Here is a 22,050-nt window from a genome sequence, read left to right as displayed (position 1 = left end):
TCAGAGCAAATGAGAATCATGAGGTCAGAGGAACTGCCTGAAGAGCTCAGAGACAGAATTGTGGCAAGGCACAGATCTGGCCAAGGTTACAAAACAATTTCTGCTGTACTTAAGGTTCCTAAGAGCACAGTGGCCTCCATAATCCTTAAATGGAAGACGTTTAGGATGACCAGAACCCTTCCTAGAGCTGGCCGTTCGTTCAAACTGAGCTATCAGGGGAGAAGAGCTTTGGTGAGAGAGGTAAAGAAGAACCCAAAGATCACCGTGGCTGAGCTCTAGAGATGCAGTCGGGAGATGGGAGAAAGTTGTAGAAAGTCAACCAACATTGCAGCCCTCCACCACATCGGGCTTTACGGGCTCGATGGAAGCCTCTCGTCCTTGCAAGACACATGAAAGCCCCCATGGAGTTTGCTAAGAAAACACCTAAAGGACTCTGGTCTGATGAGACCAAGATATAACCTTTTGGCCTTAATTTTAAGTAGTATGTATGGAGAAAACCAGGCACTGCTAATCACCTGTCCAATACAGTCCCAACAGTGAAGCATGGTGGTGGCAGCATCATTCTTTGGGGGTGTTTTTCAGCTGCAGGGACAGGACGACTGCTTGCAATCGAGGGAAAGATGAATGCGGCCAAGTACAGGGATATCCTGGATGAAAACCTTCTCCAGAGTAATCAGGACCTCAGACTGGGATGAAGGTTCACCTTCCAACAAGACAGTGACCCTAAGCACACAGCTAAAATAACGAAGGAGTGGCTTCACAACAATATACATAGTACAACAATGTATAACAACAAGGAGAACTGTTCTGTGAAGCCCTCAAACACTTCATAATTGAACCGGTTACTTAATTTCTTGTTAAAACCAGTCTTACCTTTCTCCCCAGGTGTCCCGGCTGCTGATTCTGGGAGGGGCGAGTGTGTGTCACCATACTGAGGTGTTGAACAGTGCACCAGTGCTGTGTGTGCAGTCTCACCTGGGCCACCTGGAGATGGCTGCTTTACTCCTGGAGTGTGGGGCTCCAGTGGATGGGCAGTCGGAAAATGGCATGACCTCTCTATGTTACGCCTCAGCTGCTGGACATATGCCACTTGTCACCTTACTTTGCAAAAAAGGGGCAAAGGTCAGTAGATCCCCCTTTGAATACACGTCACCCGACTCAAATCTAAACCTCTATATTTCAGTGGAATTAGTGATGATTCTGCTGCCCTAGCGCCCACCTAAATAAATTTTGAAACCATTTTGTCACAGTACTCTTTATTTGTAGGAAAAGAAAGAATAAAATAGACATGCAGAATACACCATATGCACCATATGCAAAGCAAGCAATATAGCTACTGCATATAAGTAGATTAATAGACAATAGACAGTGTTCACATTATCCAAACCAGTGGGTGTGCATCAAAATCAGCTTTAACAATACAGTATGGCAAACTTCATAATTACTGCTCAAAATGCTGAGACTAATTGGAAATGCATTTATTTTAATTATTATGAATGTGTTCTGTTTTATAAGTAAAACTGTATAAATAAGCATTTGTTATGTTAGGTGGATCATGCTGATAAGAGCGGTCAGTGTGCTCTGGTTCACGCTGCTCTGCGGGGTCATGCTGAGATTGTGCAGTATCTTCAGGAACAGGAGTGGAGTTCAGATCTCAAAAACAAGGCACTGCAGCAGGCACTGATCGCTGCCTCCAGCATGGGACACACACAGGTATTAAATACACACTCACTACACACAGAATACTCAACACCACACATGCACACAACAAACAGTTACCAAACACATTCTCACATTTGCTGTTAAAATATGCACATACCATAGACCAGCGGTTCTCAATTCCAATCCTCGCAACCCTCTGCTCTGCACATTTTGTATATCTCTCTTATGTCTCGCTTTAGACATTTGTTCTATGTGAACCTAAGTGCCCTGCTAAGTGGACATCACAGGATATTCTGCCATGATTCCAGTTTGAAGCGAACGTATATGTTCCATTCAAAGTGCACTGAAGTGTGCGAAACATGAATTTAAATTGTAATGAATCTGGAATTAATGGAATTAATAATTGCTGCCATTGACTATTGTCTACTGTTTTATAGAAAGTTATTTAGAATTAGTCTACAATAGATAAAAATACAAAAATAAATGAAAATAAAATATGAGCAAGTTTTCTTGTTAAGTTTTTGTAAGATTTAGAAGTTTTCTGATTTCTGACTATTTTCAAAACTGAAAAGCTAGATTAGAAATATGCATGGTATTATAATGTTATAGTAAAACTAAAATTAAAACATGGGGGAAAATCTTAAGATAACCTGTAGAAATAAAATAAAGTAAAATAATGTAATTGGTCTATTAGTTTTTGTTTTTGAACGATTATGTAATTGTGGCATTCATAATTGTAATCACAATTAGAAATTCGATGATTTGTTCAGCACTAGTTAGAATTGCAAGTACCAAACCCATACACACTCAACACCTTAATATTAAATGCATGCTATCTTGAATCATCATTATCATATTAATATGTATTTACAGGTGGTAAAAAGGATGCTTGCATTGAACAATGGTGAATTTTCGGTGCAGACTGATGGTCATGACACTTTGTGGGGTGAAACAGGTTTGTGAATACACCACGTTACAATGCATTTATTATTGTAATTTTTTACTGTAAAGTACAATCTTTTGAATTAACATCTTAGTGTAAAACCATTATAAGTAATTGTGGTAGTCATTTAATGCAGTACTGAAAGATTAAAGAAATACACAGACATAATACATTTGGTTTGAAAGTTAATTTGCAATCAAAAAAGTATGTTCTAAAGTATGAGTACTTAAGACTTTAGAGTACTTCATACTTCTACTATACATACTACTAACCCTAACCCTAACCCTACCATGGCGTCATGTATAGTAAAGTGTCCATCAAATGCAATCTCCAGAATTTTAGCGCAAGTAGTAGGTCATAGTTACTATGAATTCGGACATACTACTACTTTGGGATACTGTTCACAATTTGTCTAGTAGGGAAGTAGCATATTTTGACATAGCAATAGTTTCCCATCGAAAGAGACTGCTGTGTTGCTTAGATCATCAGTTTGAGCATGCACGTCTTCTCCAGCTCTAACTGCTGCTGCTGGTCGGGGCAAACTAGAGGGGTGTGTGTTCCTGCTGGATCAAGGTGCAAGTGTAACACAGCCTAACCGCAGAGGGGTAGCACCCATCTTTAATGCAGTGCGACATGGACACACACAGGTGAATCCCTTTATTACACCGATAACAAATACATTGTGTTTAGCAAAACATTTCATTTTACATTGACATCTCTAACCTTTTACTTTTTTTTCTCTATCTCTTTCCTCTTTTCTAGATAGCAGAGTTGTTTCTACAGCGTGGTGCAGATGTGAATTGCAGTGATAAACATGGTCGCTCTCTAATGATGGTCGCTGCAAGTGAGGGACACCTGGAGACTGTGGACTTCTTGCTCTCACAGGGTCAGTAATCATGACCCAGGTGTCCTTAATCGGTCTTAACCCCATAAAGCCTAATGTATCATATTTGATATGCAAAGTTCTGAGGCTTATAGAAATAAAAAGCATGTTCATTCTGTTGTTCATAGTTTATACCTTTTTAGCAAGAAAAACTGTCCACCTTCAAGTCATGGTACATTTGTGCTTGGTGTTTCTGCTGTGAAATCTTTTCAGATTTTTTGTAAATGTGATAGTTGGTTTACACGGAATGTGTTTTCCCATTCCACTTTTCTAGTGTTCCATTGTTTTTCAATGTAAAAACATGCTAGATGGGCATCTTTGCCCATTGCACTCAGGTCTTGCATCTTTTGCAGCATCTCATGCATGACGGGGAATCCAAAAAATGCGGTACAAATTAAAAGAAGTTCAACTTTTTAAAGAGACCTTGCATTCCACTGTCTGTGTCTTGTGTTTTTCTTTCAAATTAAGTCCTTAAGGATTGTGTTTTTATTGTAGGAGCATCTATGACAGCAGTGGATAAAGAAGGTCTGACCCCGCTCGGGTGGGCATGTTTAAAAGGGCAGAAGAAAGTGGTTGAGTTTCTGGTGGAGAGGGGAGCTCAGATTGACCACACAGATAAGCACGGGCGCACCCCGCTGGACCTGGCTGCTTTCTATGGAGACGCCGACATAGTAAGCCGAGATAACCTTTCTCTGTGTGGACACACAAACACACATGGACACTTTTATCTCAGTATTATGCCAAGTGCATATCTGAGCTCTCTGTTTTCAGGTGCATTACCTGGTTGAGTGTGGAGCGGTGATTGAACACATGGACTACAGCGGCATGAGACCCCTTGACCGGGCCATCGGTAGCAGAAACACCTCAGTTGTGGTCACTCTGCTGAAGAAAGGGGCTAAACTGGGTGAGTCTCACCTTAGAACATCATGACACACATACTTTTATGTCTCCTGGGTCGTCCTCTAGAATCTAGATTGCCACAGTCAGGTTCTCAGGAGGGGCTTGTCCATTCTAAATCTAGGATGTAGCGAGTTCCATTTGTTCTCCCCTTTTTTTCGGAGCGTAAAAGCACAGCGTTCCTTTGCTGAGTCCTAAATGCAATTGAAACCAGGCCATATTCGCTGAAGAGTCATGCAGGACTGTTAGCACACAGTTAAGTAGGACGCTGGTGATGTATGGGACTGTCATTCACACTCTGCGTCAGGGCAAAGACTTTTATAGCGAAGTCCACTCAGCTTTCTACTCAAAGTCACAGAGTGCAAATCTTAGGAGAACATATTCCCCCTCCAGTTTAAAAACCAGTCTGGAGGTTGATGATGGCAATGACTTTGCCAGATCCATTTTAATGATGTTGTGGTGCGATTTATTTTTTCTACATAGCAGACTTGGTTCAGGAAAGCTCCTGTGTGGATTGGAAAAAAACGAAAATCTACCACTTTTGTGAGCAAGCTCTATAACCACTGAAAAAAAAAAAACTTTTCGATTAGCATTAGCTGATCTTTCTCTAGAAAGGAGCAATTTAGACGTTAGCGATTTCTCTTTGCTTGCTCATTTCCCCATGCTATGCAAATAATACTACAGGACAAGCAAAAAGATCTACAGTGGTTTCCATTTTTTATATGTCAAGCTCTCATCCATCTCAAGAGGTTTTATGTTTTAGAAAGGCTGCCGGTGAATAATTTTATCCTTTAGTCAGCCTACTCTAGTACTCCTAAAGTTGGCCTAAAGTTGCAGTTAAAAAAAAAAAAATCAGTATTATAAATGGACAGTTCCAGTCCTGAATGCTGATTTGTTGATACAACTATTAGCCATATTTTACACATTATGAATTATATTGTCTAGTGAAAAGATGGCACATAATGGGTTTGCTTTATGAAATTGATGAATATAATATTTTTAAACTGATTTTATGTAGAATTGGTTTTATAAAAGGGGCTCAAGGCTGTGCTATGTTGTGAATAGAGTCACAGTCTCTTATTGCTTAGAATGGTTTCTGAAGGACCATGTGACACTGAAGACTGGACTAATGTATGCTGAAAATTCAGCTTTACCATCACAGGAATAAATGTATATTAAAATACAAAACAGTTTGCAAAAACAGAGGGATAGAAGTCTTTCAAAAACATAAAAAAATTGTACCAACACCAAATTTTGAATGATAGTTTATAATTCTTCCCAATTCCAATACACATTTATTCTTCTTGAGTTTTCCCTGCATTTGTTCTTTATGCTTTATTTCTCTTTTTTTCCTTTTTCTTTCTTTCTGTTCTGCTGTCACTATCCCTGCTAAAGGCTACAGAACATCTCCTTATGAACGATCAGGTACAATCATTAGGAAAGTCTTTCTCTGAGTCGGTCGGTGTGTTATTGAAGGTCAGGACTGACATCTCTCTTTCTCTCTTGAAGGTAATGCTGCCTGGGCCATGGCCACCTCCAAACCCGACATCCTCCTCATACTTCTGCAGAGACTCATGGAGGAGGGAAACCTGCTTTATAAGGTCTGAGGATCGACAAATGGGAAGCTATCATTGTCAGAAAATATACATATGTAATTTTTAAATTAACTGTGAAATGTTTAGACTACTTTTTTTCATAACACATGCCAGATTTGCTTAACATAAACCACAGTTGCACAGATCTAACCATGGTATTGAAGAGCTGTCTATAGTTTTACCTGTAGTTCTTAGAAAAACCACATTTCAACTGTGCTCAGCAAATTTCAGGGAATGTTCTCTTGAGACTTTCTGAAACTCTTTCATACTTGTTTCTTTTTCATGTTTTTCTTCTCTTCTTCTTTTTCAGAAAGGGAAGATGAAGGAAGCCGCTCAGAGGTATCAGTATGCACTGAGGAAGTTTCCAAGGGAAGGTTTCGGGGAAGACCTGAAGGCTTTCAGGGAGCTCCGGGTTTCCCTGTATCTCAACCTGTCCCGCTGTCGTCGTAAAACCAATGTATGTCACACAAGTGTATGCGTAACTTCAACGGGTAGAGGTTAAAGGCTTCAGTAACATCCATAACAATTAGTGGATGACAATACATCTCTATGTGCCTTAAACAGAATTAAGTATATTAAATGGATATAGGCATTTTATATTGATCACATGCATGCACGCTCATTTTCTCCTCCAAGATAATGTGATGGTTTGTTCAGGAGATGAGCATCATGGGCTCTTCATAGAAGTGTTTTGAGTGCAATTAGGCAGCAAGATTACGTGAATGTGAGAGAGAGAGATAGAGAGTCACTATATGTCCTGCTCTGCTTTCTAATGGTTAATTTAATGGGATCAGCCACTATTAAACATTTAAAGTGCATCATTAGGGCTGACGGTTATGGATCGTCATTGCAACTCTGACCTCAGACTCAAGGATGGAGTTTCAACGAGAGTCTCCCCATTACTAATTCATGCACCAGAGCAGAATGAAGGTCTGAGGTAGAATGTGAGCAACTAAATTCAGCCCCTTGGTATGCACACATCACTACCAGGCAGTGTTGTGCCTGAACGCGTTCATTGAACGATGAACTCGTTCATATTTTGTGCGAACGTGAACTGAACGTGCTGTATTAATGCCTGATGAACGTTACTGTCAACTCGTTCATTCTGGTGTCTGTGAACGGCACGCTCTCTCAGGTTAAATTCGTTCAATAGGGTGCCAGATTTCTATAGAGCCTTCCAGACGAAAACCCGGCTAAAACACACCGTAAACGGGTCTTAATATGTAGCGGAAAAACACCCAATCTGGCAACACCAGCCACCAGTGTCACACCGCCGTCCGCCGCATGCGTGACGCGTCATCAAAAAAAATACAAATAAAAAAAAAGCATGGAGGCGACAGCAGCATGTACCAAAAAGGCGTATGATCATTTAAAATTATTTTATGATGTTTATGACAAGGTCGGTGAGAATGGGAGACAGCATTAAAGCAACAGTGGGGAAATGCTGTCCCCTCAATGCTAATGTAAACCCTGGTTGGATAAGGATTTCAAATCGGATATGAAGATGAAATCTGACGCATAGCTTCATTGTTAAAACTGATAAAATAATTGCTGTTTGTGATTCTATATGGGCTGTTGCAATAATTGTGAAAAATAATAGCTCGCAGCAACATATGGAAAAAAAGAACTATGAACTAGTTCATTTTTGGAACTGTGAACTTAGTTCAAAATTTTAAAACTAGTTCATTTTAAAATTTGTGAATTGAACTTTGAACTAGTTCATGTAGAAAGTGAACTTTCCCAACACTGCTACCAGGATGCACCAGCGCTGCCGTCAGTACACTAACCGTTCTCATGGGTCTAGTGAAGACAAAGCGTTAAACTTGCGTGATTGATATTTTGTCCTCATTTCCCCCCTGCCTCTTCCTCCTGTCACTCAGATTCTCTCTCTCTTCTTCCTTTCACAATTGTTCTTGACAGGACTTTGGCATGGCTGAGGAGTTCGCCACCAAGGCTCTCGAGCTCAAGCCTAAGTCCTACGAGGCATTTTATGCACGTGCTAGAGCCAAAAGGAGCAGCAGGTAAAGAACCTTCATGCTGGTTTCTGGTTTGGAACCTGTGAAATGTTTGTGATAAGAGAGAAACACTTTAAATGTTCTTGCTGTCTGCATGCAAAACCAAAAATACACCACAACAAAATTCTCCATTTGTGTAGTTGTGTGAATGGTTTTAAAAGATTATCATGTAATCTTTTGTAACCAGTTGCACTGAACACCTACTGTACTTCTGTACCATATTTTTCAGACTATAAGTCGCACTGGACTATAAGTCGCATTTATTTAGAACCAAGAACTAAGAGAAAACATTACCATCTCCAGCCGCGAGAGGGCGCTCTATGCTGCTCAGTGTAGACTACAGGAGCACTGAGCAGCAATAGAGCGCCCTCTCGCGGCTGTAGACGGTAATGTTTTCTCTTGGTTCATATCTCTTAGTTCATTTCTCTTGGTTCATATCAAATTAATTTTGATAAATAAGTCGCTCCTGACTATAGGTCGCAGGACCAGCCAAACTATGAAAAAAAGTGCGACTTATAGTCCGGAAAATACGGTAATAACTTTCCAAATGCTGTCATTACAGTAGTCCACAAATCTAGAGGGTTCTAACTATGGTGTTCTGTTTAACTTAAATTAAATTGCTCTTTTTTTTTTTTTTTTTTTTTTTTTTTTTTTTACCTGGGTTAGGAAAATGAGTCATGACCATTTAAATGTTTACTTTTAAACATTTAAACTGTTGCTCACATGCCAGTGTTGACCTCTCCATGTGCCAGTGATGCCGGTTATAATATACAGTATATTTGTCAATCAGATGTGAATGTTAACCAGTCGTTTCCAAGCTGCTGCCTGAAGAGAGTTTTACATTAGTCATTTATAAAATTCCATTGTGTTTAAAGATCCTGTTTATGTAGGCTACTTCCTGTGTAGGAAGTAGATGGTGAGGCTGCTAGAAAGAGATAGAGAGAGCATATATCTATACAATATATCTATATAATAATGATTCAATATTTACCAGTTCCTCTGTTTTTCACGCTTTCAGGCAGTTTGCAACAGCGCTGGCTGATCTTTATGAAGCGGCACGTCTGTGCCCCAGTAACAGAGAGATCAGACGTCTACTGGAACGTGTGGAGGAAGAGTGCCAACACCTGCAGCGACCGGGTTCTAAACACCCCTCCTCTCACAGCAACCCCTCACACCATGAGGAAGACAACGACGAGGAAGAAGAAGAAGATGATGACGATGATGATGAACAGGAGAGTTTGGAGAAAAGCCCAGACAGCCTCAGCATAAACATGTTAGAGGCAGACGAGGAGGAGGAGCGGCGTGAGCAAGATACCTCTAGGCAGGAGAAGAGGAAGGAGAGCTGGCATCAAAGCCGCACCTTGCCTGATTCTCTAGGCCTGGCGATGTCGGATTCCCAGCCCGCCGTCTCCACAGCTGCCTCGGGACGGGCCGCCCACAGGCGACTTCCAACCAGACAGGCTCAAAGCATGAAAAACCAAGACTACAGCAGCTCACTTCATGCCGAGGGCAGGACGCCCCAGAGCGCCGGGTCCAGCCCCATGCCCAGCCGCCACCGGCCCGCCTCACTCCGAGCAGGGCCCTGCATTGACATTAGCAGTGTTGAGAGGGGTCCGCTCGGTGGTACCAGAGAGGGCAGCACTCAGTTTGGTCATGCAGAGAAGGCCGAAGGCAGCTCCGAGCCAAGGGGGGAATTCTGCAGGAGCAGCAGTGTGAGAGTGTCGAGCTCCTCCAGCGGGAACCTGGCGGAATCCAGCCGATTGCGCAATTCCGTGGCGTGTGCCGACAGTGGAACGAGGCAGTCTGAGCCTAAGCCACGCCCATTTATGGGTGTCATTGACAAGACTGCACGCTTCCAGCAGCAGCAAGGCCATCATGGCAATCTGGTGTCCAGTTACGGTTGGCAAGGACTTGTGCCAGAAGGGCTCGTAGGTCACAATGTTGGTGTTGTCATGAACACACACTCGCAGGGACTGACCAGTGACCTCCAATACGCTAAAGCGAGTGCTTATCAGGAGCCCATCCATAACAGCACACATACTGACTTTCACCCAGACAAATTTCATCCTGGGTCTGGATACAAGGACAGTAACCCCATCCAGCAGCACTATGACACCAAGCACAAGCAGGCCAACCTGGCCCGGGACAACCCCATCCTGATCAGCTCCATCAAACCTAAACGCTCCTTTATTGAGTCTAACGTGTAGCGACGAACTCATACTTTACATTAAGCACAAATTACTTACAGTCATACGATTTAAATATAGGAGCCGCAGTTTTCATCGACAAACCCAATTTCATTTGAGTCGGTTCTGAAGACTAAATTCAAAGCATTTTGTGTGAGTGCTCTAGAAAAGCACACGCGATTAAAAGATTGCCTTGCATTTCTGTTTACAACTACAGCTTCTGAGGTATTTAAGCACATCTGCACATTCAAAGAGAGCTGTGATATGGTACAGATGATTTATTAATAGTGTAAACTATATATATATATCTGACCAGACTTTAGACTTCAGTAAGGACATAGGAGGTCTGCCAAGATGAATCACTGTCTCTTTCAGTAGGATTGTGGACCGGTCCTGTGTGTTTTCAAAAGGATTTCCTATTTGAATGCCGGTGAGTCTGTAAGTGTGTGTGTGTGTGTGTGTTTGAGGAGAAGCGTGTTGTATTTCTTCATGAACTATTCTCTGTTTGGACTAATTTATTTATGGCTTGGTTGTCTAATTAAAACAATATTATATTTTATATATTAGTTATTTTTGCACAGCTATATATTGTGGAATACCACTATGATTGTGAGCTTGACCTGAACTGTATAAAGGAGACAAGGTTTACATGCACGGACATATGTTATTTCGTATGTACATTATTTGCAATTAATTTAATGTGTAGAGTTATGCATTGTATTGTATTTGAATATTTCAGCAACATATACAATAAACCCCAGTTTAGACTGAAGTTATTTAGTTATTGCACAATTATAGAATAAAATGTACTATAATGAGTACCAAGGGTGAGGGAATTAATTGTAGTGCATTGCAGCTCACTCGCTAAAACTCATTAGTATCAGTGTAATTGAATGCAGATTCATGTTGAAACCTTTGTGGTATCAGAAAAGCGATGCTAATACGAACGGAAGAACTACTGAATGCACCTTTACTTAGTTCTTAATGTATTATGTGGTTGCTTGGATACTGTGTGATTTCTATTCATTGCTAAATCTGAATACCTTAACACTTTTCTTCAGTAAGCTGCGCGATTTATCATACAGTTGCACAATTGTGTGGGACACAGCTTAAAACGACAGTGAAGTATTACTCAGCAATTACCATCACTTAACGTTAAAATGAATCACAAGCCAAAAGTCAACTGTACAACAGGTTGATTATATTTCTGCATGGCTTTCATTCTCATCAAGCATGAACCAGCCACCAGCTCCTGTACGTAAATGTCCAGACTGTCTACAGATTACCAGTACAGACATATACATACTGTCATACGTTACATAGTGAAGCTTACTAAACTGGATACAATGATCATCCACTAATAAACGTATACCTGATTTTAAGCATGTAAACTATTTCATATGAGCAACATCATATGACACTTTAAATGATTAATAGCTCATCCATGAAATGACTAAATCATTTGAGGAAATTCACCATGACCTGAGTCATGATAAGAGAGATACAGAACAGTTGCAGGAGTAATCATAATTATGTGCTAGAAACTGTATATTTACGCGTGCAAACTGTCTGCTATAGAGCAGAAAGGGGAAGATAAACATTTATTATGATGTTTAAGGCCACTCAACACTCTGTTGTGTAATGCTGGAGATGCATTTAGTAGTTTTAGCCGGATTATGGACCACACTCTTCGGTCTGCCTTTGCGTATGGACGATCGCCTGACATGTTCCGTCACATCTAATGGAACACCTTATCACTCCCAGGAGCTCGAGTCAAGAGCGGAGACATCGCTTAGTATGTTAAAAGCTAAAGCACAAAAATGTACAGCATGCTAATGTCTGATCTCAAAGAGAGTTTTCTGTTCTGGGCTGATTATTATCTGAAATCACTGACACGTGGTCCATCGTAGAATGGCCATTTTGAGCGTGCGGTTGGGTGTCAGAAGTGTGGTCTGCAGGGGTAGGTTGGTCATTGGGCTGGTGCGGCTCTTGGTGTTGATCCAGCTCTCAATGGCCTCCCTTTCATACGAGTAGCCGTCTGCAGGCGGAAAACAAGAGGAAAATGTTTCAACTCAGAACAAAATCTGCAGGTAAACAACCTCTCAGACACTCACCGGCAGCGATCACGGGGTCCTTCATGATCTCACGTGTGATTGGACAGAGGTACTCGTCCGGAGTGCCGTTAGAGACCGGGGCCATTTTCAGCTCCTCGATCTTCTTCATGACTTTACTCCGCAGGCCCAGAGACTCTGAGAGAGCATGAGAAAACAAATCCAATCACAGAAAACTAGGACCCTCAAGAACAGCTATCAATACATCTGTGCTAACACAACAGAGGTGGTTTAGTCTCCAATTTCACATACTACTACATACCACTGGGACATTACAAAATTCTGTCACATATGAATCAAGTTTAACATTAAAATAATGTTGAAATTTTAAATGCTGATCTGTGTACAACAAACACTTAAATTTTAAAGCTCTGTTAAATGAAACCTGCATCTTTTCGTCGGTGACAGTTAATACATTTGTGATGTTTATTGAAGATTTATTTAATAAATGATGGTAGAAAATACATATGATATTTAGTAAATATAAAATTTATAATTTATAATAACTAGCAGGAATTATCAGGTCTAGCATTGACTGACACTGATACAGTATTTTTTTTCTAGAGCAAACTGCATCAAAATGCACAGAAAAAAAAAACGTAACATTTCTATAATATAATTCTAATTAAATGTAAAGATCCATTAGTCCTCGCTACTATTTGTGAAAACTGTTGTCTTGACAGTGCTTCACTTGATGATGATAGTTAAAATCCTCAGAATTACTTTACTTTTGTCAGACATCCCATTAGAGTTTGATTTATAAGTACCGTATTTTCCCGACTATAAGTCGCACTTTTTTTCATAGTTTGACTGGTCCTGCGACTTATAGTCAGGTGCGACTTATTTATCAAAATTAATTTGACATGAACCAGGAGAAATAAACCAAAAGAAAACATTACCGTCTCCAGCCGCGAGAGGGCGCTCTATGCTGCTCAGTGCTCCTGTAGTCTACACTGAGCAGTATAGAGCGCCCTCTGGCGGCTGTAGATGGTAATGTTTTCTCTTAGTTCTTGGTTCTAAACGAATGCGACTTTTTTCCTCATCATGACGTATTTTTGGACTGATGTGACTTATACTCAGGTGCGACTTATAGTCCGAAAAATACGGTATTTATAAATTACCCATTAACCAGTAAATGACCTAATCACTGGAGCTCAGCAACAGTTACTTTTGTGTGTATGCACAAGAATCTCCATAGGACTAAAGAAACTCAAACTCAGAGAGCGGTGCTCATGACTATCTGCTTTGACTGTACAGAGAAAAGCAGGCACAATGGCCTGAAGTCCCAGTGGGCAGCAGAGAAATCAAATCAAGTAACGTCATGCTGAATGAAACGAGGTGATTTTACTGTCACGGTGAATTGGACAGTGATTTATTTCACATTATTTTCAGAAGTGCACATTAGGACTGGATTTCTTCCGTAAATAGCTGCTGGTTTTAGGACTAAAGTGGAAATAATCAGCTTTAATACAAACTCTTCTCTGGATGCCACACAGGCAAGTGCTTTACATAACTCAACAAATCCAATGTTTACAATGTTTCCCTACACTCTTCCTTTAAAAAAAATTATAAAACCTTGCTCAGGATTTCCTGTTGGGTAATGTATAAAAGACATGGCAAAATCCATGTTCCTTTTATATACTGTAACTAATTGTGACATCATCTGAGGGAACATTTAGAGTGGGTTAATGTCGTTCTTACACTATTATAACATGATTTCCACCTATTATGACATGATTATTATGATTACAATCAGAATCTACAGCAAGGTATGGCAGATGAATACAGATCCGGAGTAGTGTGTGCTGTCATTTTACCAATGTGCAGCTCGGAGCTGAGGGTTTCCTTAGTGAGAGAGAGCAGCTCCTCTCCATCGATGTTATTAGATGAAAACACGTCAATCACTGCCTCCAGCCCCTCCTCACGTAACCATGCCAACACATCCTCCTCAGACCACTCGCTCACCATCAGTCTGGAGTGTCCACTCGACTTCCTGCCTGAGAAACAGCAACAGTTACGTACATGTTACCTGGATACGGTCAATGACATCATGCTCTATGTTGTCCCATCTAATAATTCCAAAAAACATTAAAAACTGTAATCAGAGTTGAAAAAAATAGCCTTGTGGCAGCATTTCAATGTATAATGCAGCTGTGAAACAGAAACGTTCTTTATGTTCCTTTTTTTATCACGAACAAACTAATATCTCAAGTGAAATAAAGAGTGAATTTTTAATGAGACTGCAGGACAGGTCAACGCTCCTCACACCGCATCTAATGCATAAATCATGCGGTGGAATGTTCTACAGCATGTATCCGCTCAGGATGCAGTCAGATCGTTTGCAGTACTTTGACTTCCTAGTGTATGTGTGAGCTGTTATTTTGGCACTCATACAGCCGATCTCGTCAGATTTCCTCCACACACATGCAGTTAAACCAGTCAGTGTATGTAAAGCCCACTGGAGCTCCCGGAGTGCACTGTGTGTTTGGACTAAAGGCTGCAAGCTGTGCTCCATCACCCCCCAGAGAAACCTCTGAAGGCCGTGAGGAAAATGCATGTCATTCTTCTTCTTATTTGTGTATTTGGTTAGATACTACACCTCTCCCGTCTCTTTAAATATCGGTGATAATAAAAGCGTGTGATGTGATCTGCTTAACTAAACGGCCCCCAGTAGTTTCATTCATTCATTTTAAAGACACTTTTTGTTCACAGATGTTCCCTGCTGATCAAATCCATGATCTTGGTGGTGAAGTGCATTGCTGTACCCACTTGAGCTTGCCGATGTAAAAAGAATTCTTAAGTAAAAATTGTACTTATAGGTTTTTTTTAATGTCCCAATGTACTGTACGGTCTGTATTTCTCTTACCTCCAATGCTTGACACCGAAGCAGCTTCATCTGAAAAGAGCAACACAGGAACAAGCATAACTGAATATGAATTTAGGGACAGTTTGCAGGTTACAAGCAGGCGTCATAGCTCGGTTATGACTCTTGGAAAGTTTATTTATAATATAATATATGGGTTGAATCTCTTGAGCTCCTTAACAGCTGTAAACACAAGCTTTACCAAAGTAACAGTACAAATACAAACACTGCTCGTTTTTTTTTTTTTTGTGGTATTTTTGAGTGTTTCTTTTTTGTGCCCTGAGCGCCAGTTTTTGTATACTGCTTCTTAGACAAAAACAATAAAACCTGGTAAAACACTCACCAGAAAGAGATTTGCCTTTAATTTAAGGAATCAAACAGGAGAAAATGACAAGAGAAGAAAAACAAACAATCATTATTACGGTTATTAGAACAAATTAAACAGAAAATAAATATTTTTCCAATGCAAATAGTTTAGAATTTGCACTAACTGTGTATGAGTCATTCCTAAACTGCAGTACATTTTAATACCCCATAATATATAATTGAATATACTCTATAAAATATATATTTTTTAAGATTTAAGTATTAGTCCAGCCCAAAATGAAAATGTACAGAGTTATAGCAGGAATGACCCATATTCATTGTAAACGCTGCTACTAGTGTGAATAGGTTTTCAGAGCTCAGTAACCCACCCTGAGCCCCGCAGCCGTCCTCTACCCTCCAGATATTGACAGTTTTGTCCATGGAGCCGGTGGCGATGAGAGGAGCCGTGGGGGAAAAGGCACAGGCCGTCACATACCTGTCCAGCAGGAAGAGACCAGTGGACACGGTTCAATAACATAAACAGAGTTCAAACCTCTGAAATCATAACTCACAGCTCACCTTTCATGCTGGTTAAGTGTGTAGAGCAGAATACCGTCGTTCTGCAATGAACAACTAGTTATTACAAATGTAAACATAATGCTGATGACATCCAAGCTGTCAATCATCTGTTATTTTTTAGAAGAAAGACAGAAATATATGATGAATATGAATGAGACTCACGGCTTGATACACAGTCACGGTCTTATCCACCGATCTGTGAAAGAAAAGAGAGAGTGACATTTAAAAGGCATGAGTCAGACGGGCTCTCTATGGCCTTTATTTGCAGTAAAACTGAGACTGTCTGTCTGCTGACACACAGGGGATGAAGATTCAGTTTCTGCAGAGATGATGAGCAAACACTCCATGCTGATGTCTGTGATTAAACAGCACCACCCAGTGGACCGAAATGGAACTGCAATGCATGGATCAACACACATTTGCATTGTTTACATTTCTGCTTTTGGCAGATGCTTTTATCTAAAGCAACTTTTTTACCTGGGAATCTAGCCCATGATCTTAGCATGTTTAGTTCCATGCTGTGCAAACTAAGACCATTTTTCAATGTTGATAAAATACTAGTGGAAGTGCAGTAATGTGTGTGCATTACTGACCCTGACACCAACATCTGTCCATCAGCAGAGTACGCACAGGACAGAACTGGAGCAGACTGACCCGTCAGAGAGTGAGCGAGCTGCATCTTAATGCCTGTGGTTCAAAAAACATCATTAATCACAAACACTCACTAAAAACACAGAAGACACCGGTGGACAGGTATCAGATGGTGCTACCTGCAGAAGACAAAAGAGAAACAATCCAGATCTTCAACAGACTGTCCTGTCCACACGAGGCCAGCCGATACTGAACACAGCCATCTGTGCCTGAGAAAGAGAGACAGAGAGTGTTAATAGTTCACTTCTGTTCTTATAACCAGCAGTTCATCCTAAGAGAATTTAGAAGAAATGTTACGAAAGATATTCTGCAAATATTTTACAGGTTGGCAAAGCTACAAGATCATGAAATGAAGTCGTCAAGCTACACAGGAAAAATGAGTATCTTATGCTTATCAAGGCTGCATCAAAAATACTGTACAAACTGTAATAATGTGAAATATTACTATTTTACTTTTTTTGCTGCTTTCATATATTTTAAAATGTCATTTATTTCCTGAGATGCAAAACTGAATTTTCATTTTCCATATCATCATATTATCAAAAATTTAACTTTTTTTTTTTTTTAGGATAATTTCATCAGACGTATCTGACAACAATGTGAATCTAAATTAGGCTGACAGCATTGAACAAAATATACATTTACAATCTATAACGAAATAAACTAAAACATGATACAGTAATTGTTATCACTCAGCATTTTACTGAATATTTTACAACAATAAAGACTTAAGCATTTAAATAAATTGGTGAATTGTATACTTGATCAGTCAGTCTGTTTATTTCTGAACTGCACATACAAATCAGTTCACTAAAACCAATCTGACTTTATGAATCTACAGTTAGAAGAGTGTGTCTGATTATAACTTAAGCAGAAACAGCAAGGTAGTGTTTCGATACTTATCCGAATAATTGAAATCCAGGAATCGTACCCTTCATTATCTGGGGAGCAAACTGACAGCAGGAGACCCCGAGGTCATGGGCGTTCTTCTCCGCGTGGAGATGGTTCATATTCAGGTCCCACAGTCGCAGGTCACCATATGTGGAGCCGGTGATGAACAGCTGACCGCAGGGAGTGAAAGAGCAGGCCACTACACTGGTGTCAGACACTGCGCCCGTCCTAAACAGCACATTACACAAGTGTCAATCAAACAGATACAATCTATATACTTAAATCTATATATAAATCTATACTTTTCTATATACTCTCGTACAAAAGGAATTGCTTTACATCAACTTTTAATGGCCCAAACCAGCAGAAGTTAAAAAGAAAGAAAAAAAAGAATAAATAAATGAATTAAATAAAAAAAGAAATAAATATATGACTTGACAATACACAATAATTAATCACTAATTTTAATCAAGTTTGGTACTGACTTTATTTTTTATATTACTTTCAACTTATCTATGATTTTCTATAATTATATTTTCTGTTTTTTTATTTAATAATTTTGTCTTTAAAATTGAATTAAACAGGATGCAGGAAGCAGGATCACACTGGTGATGATGATGATGATGTAGCAGTTGTAGAACTGCTTTATAGCTGAATCAGATTTGTTTAATACTTCACTAACTTGGCAACATCAAAACTGTTATTGACATGAATGTTGTGGTGCATTACTGGTCATTAAATATCTAGTCCAGTTATGCAAAGCTGATGTACCTGCGCAGTGTCCTGGAGGTAAAGTCCCACAGTGCGATGGTCCCGTCGGAGCCTCCAGACACCAGGTGAGAGGAGTCTGGAGAGAAGGCGCACACCCTCACCGGACTCCGGCCCGGATGCTCCAGGACGGCCTCGATCTCCCCGGAGTCCATCGACCACACCACGGTGGTGGCATCGGTGGAGCAGGAGGCCAGGTACTGCCCGCAGGCGCTGAAGCAGCAGCAGTGGACCCCATAGCCGTGTCCGGACAGCGGGGAGAAGGGCAGCTCGCTGAAGTCTCGTGCGGAGTAAACACAGATGCTCTTATCAGCGGAGCAGGTGGCCAGCAGAGAGCCCGAGAACGCGCAGCAGTTCACATCGTCTCGATGACTTTGTAAGGTGCAGATCAGAGACACCATGTTTGTGTTTATGTCTTGTTGTCTGACTGCTCCCTTTAAAAACACAGGAAGAGGAAGTGTCTGACGTAACGGACAAAACCATTCACGTTTCGTCTTTCTGAACACTAAAGGCCGGAGCTTGACACATTATTCGACACAGTCAAACCACCTGACATTACAAACATCCTTCACGAGTTGTTCAAACGGACGAAAAAACGTGATGTGATATCTCTGGTCACCCCTAGACAGCATTATGAAATTAAGTTACCCAATATTATGTTTAATAACCTAGTTTTACATTGCTATGTTTTATGTATTTTCATTGTTTATGTCAAATGTAAGCGGTTTTCGAAGACATGACGTACCTTTCGCGAATACTTCCTGGTTCTGTCACGTGACCCCCCCCCCACTCACGTGGTTTTTGTTTACTGCGCTTTTATTTATTTTATGCAGACTGTGTAGCCATGTTCAGTCTTAAGCAGTTAATTTGTACAGTTATCATTTTCATTCCATATTAAATGTTAGTGACTATGTAACTGTAAGTAATAACTTTTTTTCTTCTCTGTTGAAGACAAATAGGTTCGCTCACCTTTAAGTAAATCTAATATATTTTACAAGTTATTTTCATGGCAAGAGACAAACTCTAAATAATTACAACAACAACAAAAAACTGTCCTAGAGTATTGGAAAATAGCCATTTTATCATTATTATTGTTGTTTTTATCATTACTGCTGCCCATTTAAGGGTTAAACATTAAAATAAAAATGGTGAATACAAGTATTTCATTACAGTGTAAATTTTTTTCAATAATAACATGACCCATAAAATGAAAGCTAATTATACCACTGCCCATGGGAAATGGAATAAAATAACACATCAGACACTGTCTGGATTTAAAAACATCCTTTTAATAAGTCCGTGCCAAACATCCACACATTCGCACAAACACACACTCACACTCTCTCACTCTCACACACACACACACACACACACTAGTGAAAAATAATGCTCCTACAAAAAGAACGCTACCATTTGTTTCCCACAATATCTTTAAATAAAATAACTTCAAGTACTCTGACGCAGGTACAAAAAACCTCTGTTCTAGCTGCTTCCAGTGGGCCACGACGCACGCGGGAGACTCAGACACATGTGGTTACAGAACACCTGCTGTCCATCTCTGAGAGCCTCTGGGGCCAGCGATACTGAAGAATACTCCAACAGTTTCCATATGGGTTCAGATATGAGTTTCGTACAGTATGCCTTTGAGAGGAGGCCTTGATGTGTTTTGTATAAGAAAACAACATTACCAAAAAGGGGAAAAAAACTAAACAAATCAAGAAGGATCAAATTATTTTTCCCTATACCCTGTTCTGAAGGGCAGGCACTACTAAGATTAAGGAGACCACAGTGTTTTGTAGAGGATATGTATATACTGTACAAACAATAAATGTATATTATTAATCACTTTAAGACTAAAATCAATTGCTACAAATGTTCTAAGGCATAAACAATATCCAATGTCTGAAACAATATGTACACATCATTCCAAACAAGACTCAATATATTGACATTAATAAACAGTATGTACACATGGGTGCCTCCTGCTTGTCGTGTGTGTGTGTGTGTGTGTGTGTGTGTACAGTGATGCCGTTAGTTCACGTTCAGAGGGTTGAATACTCTGATGCCACATGGCACAGAACAGTGTAAACAGATTTTTTTTTCTTGGCTTTGTTTCATATTTGGAGAGGAAAAACACAAACAAATAAACATTCCATTCAATTTAAAGCAGTTTTGCTGTTTCTCCCTTTTCATAGAAAATGAAGAGTGGACCTTTCTTTTATTTAGTCATAAATAATCATTTAAAAAATTAAATACATTCACTATAATATTAACGGTAAAGTAAAAATACAAAACCAAAATAAAAAGATATTTACAAGTAGTGGAAAAGGGATTTTTCTCCTTAGTACAGCTCTGATGGTTGACATTTCAGTGCGATCTCTCTTTTCTAGAAGGAAATGGTATTGCACAAAGACACCCGCTGTCTTGTGTCTCTTTGGGTGTTGATGTGGGATTGGTCAGTGCTGAAGGCTCGTGTCGCAGACAGATCTGTGACTGGTGAGGCCCGGTTGCAGGTTTGAAATGACAGCCCATAGTGGTCCGAGACCACCTCAGTTAGTCTGCTTCAGCAGCTCAGTCCACCGCTTCTCAAAGAACTTCCTCATGTTGTGCCCGGCCCGGCCGATGTCAGAGTTGTCCTCGTTGAACTTCTCGCAGTTGTCAAACACCAGGTTGACATCGATGATGAACGTTTCCAAATTCTGATACCTAAAGAACAGAGAAAATATTCAAGGACTGCATCTGCAATTCATTATTCATTTTTGTTACATATAAAGGAAGACATTGCTATCGGTTTCATCATTTTTAATGTTGAGAGTACATTTTTTTTTATGTCGTTTCAGTTTTTATAAAATAAATGTCTATATTTTACAGTTTTATTTTATTTTCTTTGAGGAAACATGGAACATAACCTATATTTGTTGTCATTTTATTATTATTTTATTATTGTTATTATTATTGTCATTTAAGTGTATTTTTTATTAGGATTTATTAATTTTGTTTTATTAATATTTTATGCATATTTTAGTCATTTATTTTAGTGGAAAATTATTTAAAATTGTACATGATGTAAACCAATGCTATCATTTCATAATTTTTAATGTTAAAAGGGAAAATGGTTTATTTAAGCATTTACACTTTTATAAATTGATTTTTTTTTTTGAAGATACTTGGATAATCTATATTTGTTATGGATATTATGTTCATTTGTAAAGGCTATATTTGTGTGGATTTATTTATTGGTGCATGCATTTATATATACATGTGTTATTTTCTTAATAATATTTATTTTAGTTATTTATTTCAATTCCAGAGCGTTAATAAAAATCTTAATACATAAAATAATTATCTACATAACTACATTTATTTTAGACGATTCATGAAAGTATTTATTAAAATAATTGTATGAATTCCTGAATTTCATATCCCCTTCCCCCGCCAGAATGCAGCTTTTACTTTTGCATTTTTCTAATCCATGTGACAGACACTTACTGGCTACTGACGAGTTTTTCGCGGATAGTTGAGAAGTCCATAGGTCTTTTAATGACTTTGCGGTACCCTGGGACAGACTTGAGGTTAACCGGTGTGAGGAAGGGCCAGGCGTCCTGATGACGTTCCAGTTCAGCCAGCAGAATCCTGAGAAATTTGACATAAATGAGAGCTGTATTTAAAAATCATTCCATTTCCAGGAATACACAGAGAA

The 22,050-nt window shown here is 39.6% G+C and overlaps 3 protein-coding genes across 30 annotated transcripts in view; 1 reads left to right on the top strand and 2 right to left on the bottom strand.

The window, feature by feature from the left end:
- Nucleotides 1-11,002, top strand: part of LOC128015366 (protein TANC1) — an 85,067-nt gene extending 74,065 nt beyond the window's left edge. For 2 of the 3 annotated variants that reach the window (XM_052599161.1, XM_052599160.1), the window contains exons 16-27: nucleotides 886-1,122; nucleotides 1,549-1,713; nucleotides 2,536-2,617; nucleotides 3,119-3,252; nucleotides 3,368-3,491; nucleotides 3,984-4,159; nucleotides 4,260-4,392; nucleotides 5,781-5,810; nucleotides 5,895-5,986; nucleotides 6,291-6,437; nucleotides 7,901-8,001; nucleotides 9,014-11,002. In XM_052599161.1, coding sequence (XP_052455121.1) covers nucleotides 886-1,122; nucleotides 1,549-1,713; nucleotides 2,536-2,617; nucleotides 3,119-3,252; nucleotides 3,368-3,491; nucleotides 3,984-4,159; nucleotides 4,260-4,392; nucleotides 5,781-5,810; nucleotides 5,895-5,986; nucleotides 6,291-6,437; nucleotides 7,901-8,001; nucleotides 9,014-10,202 — 2,610 coding nt within the window. In that variant the 3' untranslated portion in view covers nucleotides 10,203-11,002. The remainder of the gene's footprint in view (nucleotides 1-885; nucleotides 1,123-1,548; nucleotides 1,714-2,535; nucleotides 2,618-3,118; nucleotides 3,253-3,367; nucleotides 3,492-3,983; nucleotides 4,160-4,259; nucleotides 4,393-5,780; nucleotides 5,811-5,894; nucleotides 5,987-6,290; nucleotides 6,438-7,900; nucleotides 8,002-9,013) is intronic. The other variant, XM_052599162.1, reaches the window with a different exon arrangement.
- Nucleotides 11,003-11,360: 358 nt separating this feature from the next.
- On the bottom strand, nucleotides 11,361-19,153 carry wdsub1 (WD repeat, sterile alpha motif and U-box domain containing 1). 2 transcript variants are annotated; one of them, XM_052599164.1, is made up of 13 exons: nucleotides 19,096-19,153; nucleotides 18,354-18,784; nucleotides 17,623-17,810; nucleotides 16,811-16,900; nucleotides 16,634-16,727; nucleotides 16,203-16,236; nucleotides 16,041-16,081; nucleotides 15,851-15,957; nucleotides 15,499-15,513; nucleotides 15,159-15,188; nucleotides 14,110-14,289; nucleotides 12,296-12,430; nucleotides 11,361-12,219 (listed from the first exon to the last, which is right to left on the bottom strand). In XM_052599164.1, exons 2-13 carry the CDS (start codon nucleotides 18,749-18,751, stop codon nucleotides 12,068-12,070), a joined length of 1,464 nt encoding a protein of 487 aa, XP_052455124.1. In that variant the 5' UTR covers nucleotides 18,752-18,784; nucleotides 19,096-19,153; the 3' UTR covers nucleotides 11,361-12,067. The 2 variants fall into 2 exon arrangements, with proteins under 2 accessions (XP_052455124.1, XP_052455123.1); XM_052599163.1 differs by lacking the exon at nucleotides 19,096-19,153 and having other exon boundaries at nucleotides 18,354-19,048.
- Nucleotides 19,154-19,619: 466 nt separating this feature from the next.
- Nucleotides 19,620-22,050, bottom strand: part of LOC128015365 (bromodomain adjacent to zinc finger domain protein 2B) — an 82,033-nt gene continuing 79,602 nt past the window's right edge. For all 25 annotated transcript variants that reach the window (XM_052599140.1, XM_052599135.1, XM_052599132.1 and 22 more), the window contains 2 exons: nucleotides 21,840-21,983; nucleotides 19,620-21,056 (listed from right to left, as the gene is read on the bottom strand). In XM_052599140.1, the coding sequence (XP_052455100.1) occupies nucleotides 20,900-21,056; nucleotides 21,840-21,983 (301 nt within the window). In that variant the 3' untranslated portion in view covers nucleotides 19,620-20,899. The remainder of the gene's footprint in view (nucleotides 21,057-21,839; nucleotides 21,984-22,050) is intronic.

Source organism: Carassius gibelio, chromosome A6 (genome assembly GCF_023724105.1).
Source record: "Carassius gibelio isolate Cgi1373 ecotype wild population from Czech Republic chromosome A6, carGib1.2-hapl.c, whole genome shotgun sequence".
In the NCBI taxonomy this organism is placed as follows: domain Eukaryota; kingdom Metazoa; phylum Chordata; class Actinopteri; order Cypriniformes; family Cyprinidae; genus Carassius; species Carassius gibelio.
Note: the sequence above shows the minus strand (reverse complement) of the source record. Positions and strands in the feature narration are given on the sequence as shown.